Source organism: Cajanus cajan, chromosome 2 (genome assembly GCF_000230855.2).
Source record: "Cajanus cajan strain Asha chromosome 2, NIPB_CcT2T_4, whole genome shotgun sequence".
Classification (NCBI taxonomy): domain Eukaryota; kingdom Viridiplantae; phylum Streptophyta; class Magnoliopsida; order Fabales; family Fabaceae; genus Cajanus; species Cajanus cajan.
Genome location: NC_138518.1, coordinates 78,325,621 through 78,339,398, shown reverse-complemented (window position 1 = coordinate 78,339,398; position 13,778 = coordinate 78,325,621). Strand labels below are relative to the sequence as shown.

At 32.5% G+C, this 13,778-nt stretch overlaps 1 protein-coding gene across 3 annotated transcripts; it reads left to right on the top strand.

Annotated features, from left to right (window-relative positions):
- The first annotated feature begins 4,773 nt into the window (after positions 1–4,773).
- Positions 4,774–12,971, top strand: CHR24 (chromatin remodeling 24). Of its 3 annotated transcripts, XM_020349107.3 has the most exons (24): positions 4,774–4,950; positions 5,029–5,106; positions 5,179–5,268; positions 5,346–5,429; positions 5,506–6,116; positions 6,199–6,329; positions 6,431–6,485; positions 6,774–6,902; positions 7,497–7,604; positions 7,750–7,805; positions 7,881–7,971; positions 8,228–8,365; positions 8,459–8,536; positions 8,651–8,857; positions 8,935–9,006; positions 9,167–9,247; positions 9,334–9,452; positions 10,190–10,301; positions 10,538–10,606; positions 10,704–10,798; positions 11,255–11,383; positions 12,167–12,229; positions 12,325–12,457; positions 12,672–12,971. In XM_020349107.3, exons 1-24 carry the CDS (start codon positions 4,860–4,862, stop codon positions 12,822–12,824), a joined length of 2,973 nt encoding a protein of 990 aa, XP_020204696.2. In that variant the 5' UTR covers positions 4,774–4,859; the 3' UTR covers positions 12,825–12,971. The 3 variants fall into 3 exon arrangements, with proteins under 3 accessions (XP_020204696.2, XP_020204697.2, XP_082925320.1); XM_020349108.3 differs by lacking the exon at positions 5,029–5,106; XM_083069194.1 differs by lacking the exons at positions 5,029–5,106; positions 5,179–5,268; positions 5,346–5,429.
- Positions 12,972–13,778: the final 807 nt, after the last annotated feature.

The following is a 13,778-nucleotide window of genomic DNA, read 5'->3' as shown; positions in this document are numbered from 1 at the left end:
TGGATAACCATAATTGGAAGCCGCTTCCCTCTCCCTTTCTGCCTTTGTGGGCGTGTTTGTTATATCTATCATTATCCCCATTTTAGGTTAACAAACTTTTCCATTTGAGAAATTAATCCCATTTTCAGCCTTCCCTTGAACTGGGCACCTCCAAATGCAACCTGCTTCTCACCCCCATGCCAAACCAACATTCCTAGCTCATTTTGCTTAAAATGGGTGAAGATAAAGACGAAATCTTGATTTGATCATCATCATTTGTACACACAAATGCCTGTGTCTGATCCTAGTTCTGGACGCACGTTCATATGGATCATAAGTGGTCTTTTGTTCATGTCTATAGTGGCAGGAGGCGCATGCCTTGTGGCCTACTTGCTCCTTCCTGAATCAGAAACAGCATCATCTTGGATACCCCAAATTGGGGTCTCGTTGGTTTGCCTGCCATGGATGTTTTGGTTGCTCACCTTCTTATACAGAATCTTCTCAAGGATTTTCGGATGTAGAGTTAGTATTGGCGGAGGTGGAAGTGGAGGAAATTGGGTTGCTGCAAATTCAGATGTGGAGGTTGCACCTGATGCAAAAGGTGATAACAATTTACGTAGGGTATCATCTGTTGCTTCACACGAGAGTGAAATAGCATTGTCAAAATCTGCGGTCTCATGAACATTATCATGCCCTTTATCCTTTTCATCCTTCATCTTCATTCTATATTTGTCTAACAGAAATTACGTATATCAACATCAATTAATCTTTAGTTTTCGATTTTGAGGCATTGTATAGACTATATTCATAGAAAAAAAAAAAAAATCGTACATCTGTCACAAATCCTTGATTTGATTTGAAACAATCTCTAATATCCTCACCTACTGATGAGAATATTTATGTATAGCCAATGTTGGAATACGTGAGGGATTTGATGCATGCATGCCCTATACACATTCGATGGTAGAATACAAATTGTTTTTCTTTTTTGTAGCTTTTGGGAGAGTTTTGACATGGGTTTGTACAAAGAAATGAAAATTTGATGATTCAACGATCTTGTAGTTCTTTCTTTGAAATATTTAGTTTTTAATTGATACAATGATATCCCTTTTAGCACAAGTTTATGATTGTTTCCTTTCTTCGGTTTTGTTGTCACGATAATCTGTTAATATCCCTTTTAGTTATATTTCTTCATTCAAGTAAATTTAATATCGATTGCAAGGGACGAAAACGATCGTAAGTTTGTAGACAACATTTTACAAACTCCATATAAGCGAACAAATTAATGGTTTTGTGTCACATGTGTTTTAACTTTGTGAATAGAGAGATGCATGTGTTGTTGTACCCTGAATTAATGAACAACAAAGAAGAAACAAAAACTTGTTTGTTAAAAGCTGAACTTCGAAAGAGAGAGAGAGAATAGAGAATTAGAGAGATGAATGAGATGAAGAGAGATTTGAGTAGAATGTGTTATAGAGGAGGATTTATTTATTTACTTTTATATTTTTGCTTATCTCTAGTGCATTCCTTTTCGGTTGTTCTCCATCTTCTCCATATAGGTTGCTATTTTTTTCCTTCTTATTTTATCATATTTTTTTCGTACTTTTTTTTTAATCTTCTTGTGTTAGAGTGACTCGTATAATCCAACCTTTTTAACACAAGAGGCAAGAGCATAAAAGATATTTTTTTTATAGATAAATGGTGAAAAGAGAAAAAAGAATTAGAGAAATATAGGATTTTTAACACAAGAGACAAGAGCATAAAAGATATATTTTTTTTTATAGATAAATGGTGAAAAGAGAAAAAAGAATTAGAGAAATATAGGAGTCGGAGAGGGATGTGTTGTAGAAGATTCAACTTCTTGTATGCAAATTAGAAAGGAGAGAGAGAGAAAAGAAGGTTAATGATAGAGGTAGAAATAAATAAATAGAAAGGATGAAGAGGAATGTGGTGCAGAGGATTATTTCAAACATTCTCCTAAGACCTAAAACAAGCTATTAAAGTATGATGTTTACTGTTGAAATGGATTCCAAAGTAAGAGTTCAGCACGTATTTCCATATCCATGACTTGAATTTTGTATGTATACATTATCTCTCTTCATTAATATTAAATAGATTTTATCTAACCAATAAATAATAGCGTGTTTCTTTTGACAAGAATATGAATATTAAATAGATTTTATTCAACCTTTATGGCCACAAAATAAACATATCTTAAGTGATTCAAGTAACATTAGATTCAATCTCGTTTTTAAAAAAAATGTGTTAAAATTAAAAAAAAAAAAACGTGATTAAAAAACTAAAAACAATTAAGAAAAACAAGCTTAATGTAAGCATATTTTAAAAATTAAATTAAATGAATCCTTCTCTTTAAAAATCAAGAAATGCAACAAATTTTTTTTCCTATTTTTCATAAAATAATTTTGAACTTTTCTATTTTCTATTTTTTCATTTTTACTTCATAATAAATGTATATTAGTTTTTTCACAATAAATATATATTAGTTGTAAATTAATTAAAAGTTATGTAAAAAATAAAGTTGCATGTTCTTTTGATGGATGCTTATTAAAAGTGTGAAATGTATTCACTCCCATTTTCTTAGAAAAATTGTTAGCTTATAGGTTCTAATTTATTTTTAATTGTTTGTCTCTTTAAAATAAATATGAAGACCAAAAAAATTGATTCTCACTCTAATTACATTACGAGCTACCCTGATGACTTGTGAGATAGCCATGGGAAGACAAAAAAAAAAAAAAAAAAAAAAAAAAAAAAAAAAACCTACTCCAATCTTATGATAATATTAAGAATGTCCATAAAATAAGTTTACTTGCTTTTCTATTTGACTTAGAAAGTTTTTAGACTAATTTTGTGAAATTAAATGGATTCGAAATTGACTCAACTTGATTTGTTAATATAATATATTATTTTCATATTATATTTAATTAAGTTATAAAAATTATAATTATATTTAAAGTATATTTTACAACATATATTTTAAGATAAATAATATCATCATAAATGTAATATTACACTAAACAAACCTTTATTTATTAAATCAATAAGATACATTATTAATACATAAATATTTTTTAAACAATTATTAAACACATTACATTATATTATGTTAAGATGATTTGAAAGATAACTCCAATTCATTTTTATAATACATCAAGTCTAAATAATTAAATTTGAACTCATCAAAAATCACTTTAGATTCCATTAAAATTAATCATAAACACTACTAAATAACACGACGAAATTTGATAAATTGAGAAAATGATGGCAGGGTGCAATCAAAATTTATAATTTCTAGTAAAGATATGTGAAGAATATTTATTTATTTGTTAAAATGTGTGTGTTATTCCCATTTATTTATAACTAGAGAGGTCGAGGCATTTTCGTGTTTCTAATAATTATACATGTATAGACAAATATTAGAGATTTTAGAAGATATAAGATTTTTTTTTTTTTACATTCAAGGTATAATAGTAATAAGTAATGTAAAATTTTTATACGATTGTATTATTTATCTAATGGGGGCCGAGACACTTCGTATTGGATAATTCATTTAAAGGGGATATGTTTATACGAATTGAAAGGAACAAAAATAGTTCGTGCATATTTGTTCCTCCATTCTTTTCTATCATATATGTTTTCTTGTAAAATTATTTATACGATTGTATTATTTATCTAGTAGGAAAAAGGCACTACGTGCCTTCATTGTATTAAAAGAAAAAATAAAAAAATGAAAAGTTACTCATAAAAAGATAATTATTAAAAAATAAACAAAGGATAAAATGGTCCATATACAAATGAAAACAAAAAATAGTTATTGACAATGATATTCCCTTTATATATTAGTATAGATTTATTAGTTTGAAGTTTTTAAATTTGATTAAAAATATTTTTTTCTAATTTTTTAAAATAAAAGGGTATAATGGTCAAAAAAAGTAGAGACCAAGGTAGTTACCGAAAAGGGTATCCCTTTATATATTAGTATAGATAAAAGAAAAAAATAAATAAAAAAGAAAAAAAATAAAAAGTTACTCATAAAAAGATAGTTATTAAAAAATAAACAACAGATAAAATGGTCCATATAAAAATGAAAACCAAAAAATAGTTATTGATAATGATATCCCCTTTATTTACTAGAGGGGTCGAGGCACTTCGTGCTTCTAATAATTATACATAGACAAATATTAGAAATTTTAGAAAATATAAGATTTTTTTTTACATTCAAGGTATAATAGTAATAAATAATGTAAAATTATTTATACGATTGTATTATTTATCTAGTGGGGCCGAGACACTTCGTATTGGATAATTCATGCAAAGGAGATATGTTTATACGAATCGAAAGGAACAAAAATTGTTCGTGCATATTTGTTCCTCCATTCTTTTCTATTAGATATGTTTTCTTGTAAAATTATTTATACAATTATATTATTTATCTAGTAGGAAAAAGGCACTACCTTCCTGCATTATATTAAAATAAAAAATAAAAAAATGAAAAAAATGAAAAATTACTCATAAAAAGATAATTATTAAAAAATAAATAAAGGAAAAAATGATCCATATAAAAATGAAAACAAAAAATAATTATTGACAATAAAATTTCCTTTATATATTAGTATAGATTTATTAGTTTGAAGTTTTTAAATTTGATTAAAAATATTTTTTTTTTAATTTTTTAAAATAAAAGGATATAATGGTCAGAAAAAATAGAGATCAAGGTAATTTTTGAAAAAGGTATTCCCTCTATATATTAGTATTGATAAGAAGGTTAAAGTGGATGAAATTCAAAAATAGGAAAGCAAGCGGGAAGCGCAGGAGTGAGGGAATAAAAGCGTGATTTGGCATTGGCTTGAGAAGAGAAGAAAATGGCGAACAAGACGAAGAAAGCAATGAGCCTCAACGATAGTCACTATCGCTTCCTCCAAGATCACTCTGCTCCTCCCAAACCCTCTTTCGGTATGTTTCTCACTTCCTTCTTTTCATTTCTACGTCTCTCCTCAATCACACTCACACTCACACTCTACTTTTCCACAGATGAATCCTCCACCACAAACCAACAACACCAAAACATCCCTCACTTTTCCATAATCACCGATTTCGATTCTCCAATCGGTACCTTCACTCTCTATTTAATCCTCACTCCTCATTTCCCACAAGTATAACAATTGCTACTACTATTATTAGGGTTCAACACGGACGAACCAAACAAGGAACAACAACAAGCTTCATCCAACGATGTTCCCCATCTTTATGTTCAATCTTCCGCTACTCCTAGTAAGTCTCATCCTTTTCTGTTTCACCTCAATCTGCAATCACCACCCTCGTTAAAATCTGCCTTACTCCGTTATTAGGGCAAAATTCGGATGAGAAACACGAACCGATCAAGCTTCAAGAACAACAAGAAGCTCCACCTCACGTGGCTATTTCTTACCCTAGTGAGTGCTGTCTTCTCCGCCATGCTTGATTATGTAATTAGCAGCGTCGCTAAAGTCTTTTTTTTTTTTTTTTCAGAGGAAGAAAAGAAGACGAAGGTGAAAGTGCAGGGGCGACGCCGCCTCTGCAAGGTTGTGCATGAAGATGCCAGCAAAAGTGTGGCAGTTGATGAGTCCAAGTTTGATGAACTCATCGACCTTGATTCGCCGGCCCCGAGGAACACAATCCAGATTGAGGAGAGTGGGGGCAAGAACGAAATTAGGGATATTTTGAATGAATTGAACTCCAAGTTTGAGTTGTTATCGGTTGAGAGGAAGCCGGCTCCGAAGCGTGTTGAGGGTTTGGTTGGAGGGAAAGAAAGTTGTGATGACGTGGGTTTAGAGTATGGGAGTGCAGGGTCTTCGTTCTCTCAACCACAGGAGAGCTTGTCAGAGGGTGCTAAGAATGATGGGAGTGGCGGTATTGAGTATGATTCAGATGACTCTGTTCAAGAGGTGGATCATTTTGAGCCTGAGAATGATGGGTCTATAACTTTGACTGGCCCCAGATCGACTTACAAGTTGCAGGCTAAAATTGCGAAAATGTTGTATCCGCATCAGCGGGAGGGATTGAAGTGGCTCTGGTCTTTGCATTGTCTGGGAAAAGGTGGAATCTTGGGGGATGACATGGGTTTGGGGAAAACAATGCAGGTAAGGAAATGAATAGCAGAACCTTGAGAAATTGTATTTTGCAATAGCTGGTTCATGATTGTCAATGCTGGATGGTTTGCAGATGTGTGGCTTTCTAGCTGGACTCTTTCATTCTCGTTTAATTAGAAGGGTATTGGTTGTAGCACCGAAAACCTTATTGCCACATTGGATTAAAGAATTGGCAGCTGTTGGTCTATCCGAGAAGACAAGAGAGTGAGGCTGCCTTAATTTATTCATCTGAGTAGTTTATCTGAAATGCAAAGTTGAAACATTTCTATTAAGAACAAGAACCAACAATTTGTGCTTTTCTGCAGATATTTTGGAACTTCTACGAAACTCAGAGAATATGAACTTCAGTACATACTTCAGGTTATAGATCTTTCTTGTTTTTCTTAATTAAACTGAGAAATACCTTCAACGTTAAATTCATACCTGTGCCTAATGGCTGTCAGGAATACAGAATAAGGAAGGGGATTTGGAAGGGGAACTATTTTATGGGAGGGGGGGTGACTGCCTCAATTTATTTTGGAAAATACTCAGTTAAATTTGGTTCACTTGTGGATGTTTAATTGATTGCTTGAGATTTCTTGCTATTTGGATGTTTCTGAGTTATTTGTTTCTGCCAATCTTCAACTATACTCTCATGCCTCTTTCTAGGACAAAGGAGTTCTTCTCACAACATATGATATTGTCCGCAACAATTCTAAGTCCTTACGGGGGGATAATTATTTTGATGACGATGAAAGTGAAGATGGCACTACATGGGACTACATGATACTTGATGAAGTAAGGATGAGTTTGTTTTATTTAAAACCTATTGAATGGTGGGTGCTTGGATTGTTTTACTTGCAGTCCATTTTTGTCATGCATATTTTGCCTTACTGCTTTGTTTCCTTTTATGGACTTCTTTTAATTTTGTAAATAATTAAGGTAGTCAGTTAGCATTTCAACCCAGCTTAATCAACTTTTATTAGAAAGGAAGATAAAGCTTCCAAATAGCAGGAAAGGGGGTAAAGTAAATTTGAAGTTGGAACGGTGAAGTGTTTGTTAAATTAGTTATGGCAGAAACAACAAATGTATACATATGTTGTACATGGCTGCATGCTGTGCAGTATTGCTTATTAACTAGACATACAAATAACTATGTCATTATTAATGGGGTCCAAAGATTCAGTGTGAAATTTGACTTGTGTAGTATTCTGGTATGCTCATGTAATAAGCTCACCTTGTAAGTTTCTTGTCACATATTTAAGTAGTAGGGACTGTTATGTGGCTGCTTATGAGTATCTATTCATGTTGTTCATTCAGTAGTGTACTGAAATTTCAATAATATGAAAATGTTTTAATTTTTTCTTGTTTTCCAAATGTTCTTAACTTTAGGGGCACCTTATAAAGAACCCAAGCACACAAAGGGCTAAAAGTTTGCTTGAAATACCAAGTGCTCATCGCATTATCATTAGTGGCACGCCTTTGCAAAATAATTTGAAGGTATTTTGGTATAAACTGTCTCATTTTATAATCACCAATCAATTTTTTTTAACATGGTGTTTCTGCTTTGCTTTTTGTAATAATGATTGAAATTTAGATTATTCTACCTTATTTAATGGTTTTCATTCTTAAAACTTCCTAACAGGAGTTGTGGGCATTGTTCAATTTCTGTTGCCCAGAGTTACTTGGTGACAACAAATGGTAATAATAATTTTCAGGCTACATTCTTAATTTAGTTAAGGTTCTTGTAACTTAAAAAAATATATAATCTCTCAGGTTCAAAGAAAAATTTGAGACACCCATACTTCGTGGAAATGACAAAAATGCTTCTGACAGGGAGAAGCGTATTGGTTCATCTGTAGCAAAGGTAAGGATTATTAGTGTTCCAAAATCTAGTTTGAGTCTTGGCCTTTACATTAGTTTTGATCTTGAGCTTATAATATGAATTTGTTTAGTTATGCTTTCTACTATTCCACTTTAATCTGTTCCTTGATAAAATATTAGAATATAATGGATTTCATTGTAATAATATGTACTTATGCAGTGATCTGTCATATTCTGATCATCAATTGATAACAAATTTCACTTTGGCTTAAGTGTTATCACTGCTCCTTTCTCACTAGGAACTAAGAGATCGTATTCAGCCTTACTTTTTGAGACGTTTGAAGAGTGAGGTTTTCAGTCAAGATGACGAGCAAACATCTGCAAAGCTTTCTCAGAAACAAGAGATCATTGTGTGGCTTCGACTGACCAGTGTTCAGGTTTAATATGCAATTCTTTGTTGTTTTTCATTTTATTTTACAAGGTTACACTTACATATTTTGACGACTTTATTTTATTTGTATTTCCTCTAGCGGCATCTTTATGAAGCATTTTTAAAGAGTGAGATTGTTCTCTCAGCATTTGATGGCTCACCGCTGGCTGCCCTTACTGTAATTTTTGTCATGTTATTTATGCTACTGTCTTTCTTGCTGTGTTCATATAATGTTTCCCCCCCTCTTATCTGGCTATGCCTTCATCTTTTGAAAAATCTTTTAAATGATCAGATTTTGAAGAAAATATGTGATCATCCGCTTCTGTTGACAAAGCGAGCAGCTGAGGATGTGTTGGAAGGCATGGAGTCAATGCTAAAGCCAGAAGAGGCTAATGTTGCAGAAAAATTGGCAATGCACATAGCAGATGTTGCAGACACAGATAAGTTTAAAGATGAGCAAGATGTGTCATGCAAAATTTCCTTCATTATGTCATTATTGGTAAGTCCTGATCTCGCAGTTTATATACTAGTTTTTACTACTTTGCATAATGTTATATTTCATATTTTATGCTGTAGGATAAGTTGATCCCAGAAGGGCATAGTGTGCTTATATTTTCTCAGACTCGCAAGATGCTTAATCTTATTCAGGTTGGTTCAGAAATTATTTCCTAATGTTTTTCAATTATTGGAAGAGTCAAACATTTGCTTAACTGTTTCATGTATGTCAGTGTCCTTGCTTCATCATTTTATTGTTGTATGCTTTTCTTCGAGACTTGATTTTTAAGTGTTTTCTATTGCTTTATTATAGGAATGTCTACTATATAAAGGTTATGACTTTTTACGAATTGATGGCACAACAAAAGCCAGTGACAGACTACAAATTGTTAATGTAAGTGCTTTGCACGGTTAACTTAGTAACCTTCTCAATTTCCTAAATGTTCTTCTGTGTTATGCCACCTGTTGTTTTAATTTCAGGATTTCCAAGAAGGTGTTGGAGCTCCTATATTTCTCTTGACATCTCAGGTTGGTGGTTTAGGATTAACACTTACAAGAGCAGATCGTGTGATTGTAGTTGATCCTGCTTGGAACCCAAGGTAAGTTTTAAAGTAGTCCTTTACCATGACTTTAAATTTAATCTAATTTTTGTGGAAAATTTACAAAAAGGTGGAATTATTGGTATTTTCTAATTTAGGAAATATTATTTAGTTAAGTGGTTTGCCAAGTCAGTAAATGAATGATTCATTGACTGTTCTTTGAACATCGTTAACTGTCACCAGGGTGTTGAATTGATGCTAAAACATTTCCCCCTTTCCCCCGCCCCAGTTTTCCTATTATGTTTGAGAAGATTGTTTTAAAACTCAAGTGTAAAAGTGATGAAAAAAAGTTGATATTTTATTTAATCTTTTTTCAAGTGAGGATTTCGAAGGTTATTTTTTGGTCTTTGAATGGTAATTAAAATATTATGTCATTTTGTTTCTCGGGAGAGTGAAAATGGCTGCAAAGCTAAATACATGCCTGATGCCTCCTCTCTCTAGCTTTTCTGTTATCTCTTGCAAAATTTGCTCCTAGTGGCTTTAATGTCCTAAAATTTCACCGTACATGCAGCTAGATAAAAATTCCTCCTGTGAATATTAGTTATTTTGTTTCTTATTTTGCATTTGATCGTTTTGGTATATTAGCCTTATATCCGATTGAGATTAAGCTATTTTGCATTCGGCCCTAGATTAAGCTAGTGTTGATTGCATAGATCTATTAATTTGAGTCCTTCCTTGAGGGAGGTATTTTTGCTTATGTTTCTTGTAAAACGCTATAATTTCATTGTTTCTAACAGTACGGATAATCAAAGCGTTGACCGTGCATATCGAATTGGTCAAATGAAAGATGTTATTGTATATAGATTGATGACATGTGGAACTGTTGAAGAAAAGATCTACAGGAAGCAGGTAAATTTTTTCCCTTTTCATTGTTTTTGTGAAGTATTAATGCAATGAACATGGATACATATACCGGTATATAAGTATGCATACATGCATGCTGAAAAAAGTGATTATGTGCGTATGTATAATTTTATGTATGTATGGTGTGGGTATGTATGTCACAGTTTTGATTGAACTACATGGGCAAAAAATATGTACTTTAGACATTGACTTTTTTCACACTGAAATTGCATGTTTTATAGGTATATAAGGGAGGATTATTCAAAACTGCTACTGAACATAAAGAACAAATTCGGTACTTTAGCCAGCAGGTACAAGTTTAGTGGGATATTTTTTTAGTTGACAAAAATACATTTGCATCTTCAATAAAGTTGTTAATGGGTGTAATCTTCCATTCATCCCTTGCAGGATCTTAGGGAGCTTTTCAGCCTTCCAAAAGAAGGATTTGATGTATCTGTTACTCAAAGGCAATTGAATGAGGAGCACGATCGTCAATACACAGTGTAATGAATCTACAATTTTGAAATGTGTTTTTGGTATAATTTAACTTTTTTAACATTAACACGTGCTTTAGCTTATCTCACTTTCGGTGATCCGTGATATTCATTGGTGCTTTATACTATCTTGTTCTATTTACTCAATTAATATAACTGATATGTTGTGCATATTTATCCCACGATAGACCTTTTGATCTTTTGCTGTTCATTTTGAAATTTTATGAATGACATGATATAGTGTATTTAGAGGCTTTTTTATCCAGAAAAATTATATATATATGTGTATATATATATATATATATATATATATATATATATATATATATATAAAATAAAGCATTCTGGAAGCTGGTAAAGAAAGTTACTATCCTTTAAAATAAGTTGTCAAACAAACAGTACTCATAAATTGAGCTAAATCTTCTGATTTTTATCATAAGGAGTATGTATTTGTATTTTGTGCAGTGATGACTCTTTCAAAGCACATATAGAGTTTTTGAAAAGTAAAGGCATAGCTGGAGTTAGTCACCACAGTTTACTCTTTTCCAAGACAGCGCCAGTTCGAGCTGACCCTGAGGATGACGAAGTTATAAGGTAATGCTTCGTGAACATTGTCCTTCTTTAGGTGATAGGCGAGCTTGTGGGTCAACCGGCTTGCACCATACTGTTAAAAATGGGTCAGTCCATGTGGGCCTGCATAATCCAACGGGTTAAACTTAGACAGGTCGATTCCAGGCTGGCCTGCATTTTTATTTTTATTTTTATAAATTTTTTGCTTGTTAATACTTTTTAACATGTTATTTTTCCACTCAAATAATTAAAATTATTACGAATGATATTTAGCTTTTTGTAGATTAATGGGTTGATCTGTGAACTTATTGGGTATGTGGATCAACTCGCATAAGCCAAAAATTAAAAATGCACTTACGTTTTTAGGCTCAGGTCCGTAATTTTATGGGCTTTACTGTTACAGCCCAATCTCGTAATACAAAAGCCGTACTCCCAGCTCTGTTTAGGTGTATGCTCATTGCTCATAATTGTTTACTATATTGGAATTTAATGATTTGTAGTGAAATAATGTTGTTCCGTCAGAGGGCTACAAATGTGATTTTTGTTTCATGTGTTATTGTTGTTTTATACCAAATGTATTGCTGAATTTTCCTAGAGCGTTTTATGCCACTAACTGAAAGCTGAACTACTGAATTTGAAATATGAAGCTCCATACCGTTTATTGTTTACAGTATGCTTTTAACTAGTTTATGAGAAATATGCCGAAATTTGAAATGTGCTTATTGTTTGGATGTTTGTAATTACTATTTATATGTTTACCAATTGCTTTATCGAAACCAAAAGTTCCATCAATTACAATGGTTGCAGGAATCATGGAACTAAATATATTGGAACTTCAAGGTCATCTTCAAATGAGCATATTGCTGATGGGTATGATGCCTATCATTACACTTTTTTAGAAATTAAATGATGCTTTTGGTTTTGATTTGATTTTTTCTTTTCTTTTCATTTTTGCTTTAAACTAGGACCGAGTTTGCATTTAATCCTAAGGATGTTAGGACCAACAAAAAGAGTTATTCTCCTAGCAGTGCTGGTAAATTGACTGAGTCAGAAATCAAGGATAAAATTAATCGCTTCTCTCAAACACTGTCAAATACGGTATGTTTTTTTCTTAGGCAGGCGCATTTCACTTTCATATCTGAATATTATTCGTTATATCTTTGTCACGTCACGTATAGTAATTTAATTCCACTTTTTACTATCGGTGACCAAAACGTTTCATGCCGTCCAATGTGGGAGATGACTTCTTTTGTAGTTTATACTTTATAGGATACTGTGGACTGATTTTAGTATATCTTTTTAACCTTTTCAGGCGCTGATTTCTAGATTACCTGACAAGGGAGAGAAACTACAGAAACGGCTTGTGGAGCTGAATTTAGAGCTCGCTGAACTCGAGAGGGGAGAAACAAATGTAGTTGATTTGGATGATTTTACCACTGAATTTCAACGGGTGTTAAATGTATAGCTTATCCATAAAATTGTTACAACTGGTATTTCCTTGGGTCGTTTGCTCAAATACAAAATGATTTTGTTGGAATCTACTTGTTGAAAGAAAAGAAAAATAGAAATGATCGTTTCTTAAGGAATCGATACTACGAAACGTATTTCGAAAGGTGACTATGAATCTATTTGTAGATTTAAATGGTTCTGTTTCAGCAATGCGCTATATTATATGAAAGGTTTCTACACGAATTTGCTTACGGAACAAATCTATTAATTTTTTAAAATAAAACTGGATTATAGAAATTGGCACAAAGATGCGGGTCAGAATTGATATTCTCCTTTTGTATTTATGAATTCGTGACAAGCATTTTCCTTTCTCTTTTGTTTTGTTTTCAGTTTTAGGTTTATTGAAAAGGGTGAGACCAGAGATATGCTGAATGATAAAAGAAAATAATTAAACGATTATCGATGAGTTTATTCAATAAGTTTTATGATATGGAGGTTTATACAGTAAATTTTGTTATGTAGTTATTTTTTAGAAAAAAATAGGTTAAATACCTATTTTGGTCCCTTATAATCTTTTTTTGTTTCAATGTAGTTTCTAATTTATTTTTGGTCTCAATTTGGTCCCAAACTAATTAATTGGTTTCAATTTAGTCTCAAATTAATTAATTGATTTCAATGTGAGACTTCCGTCCAAATTATTTAAACGGAGTTAACTTTTGGGCACGTGGATGCCACGTAGATGCATATGTGGATGCCACGTAGATGCATATGTGGATGCCACGTGGATGACAATTTTTTTGAAAACACCTGGATCCAGAACGGCCCGTTCTGAAACCAGAACGAGCCGTTCTGGTTGCACTTTTGGTGTGTTAATTTTGCATCCGGAACGGCCCGTTCCAGGTGCAAAATTAACATACCAAAAGTGCAACCAGACTGGCCCGTTCCGGTTTCAGAACGGGCCGTTCCAGTT

Coding starts and splice junctions, on each gene's coding strand:
- CHR24 (XM_020349107.3), top strand. CDS start 4,860: ATGGCGAACAAGACGAAGAAAGCAATGAGCCTCAACGATAGTCACTAT. Junction 5,269..5,345: donor TCAATCTTCCGCTACTCCTA/GTAAGTCTCATC, acceptor CTCCGTTATTAG/GGCAAAATTCGGATGAGAAA. Junction 9,007..9,166: donor AGATGCTTAATCTTATTCAG/GTTGGTTCAGAA, acceptor GCTTTATTATAG/GAATGTCTACTATATAAAGG.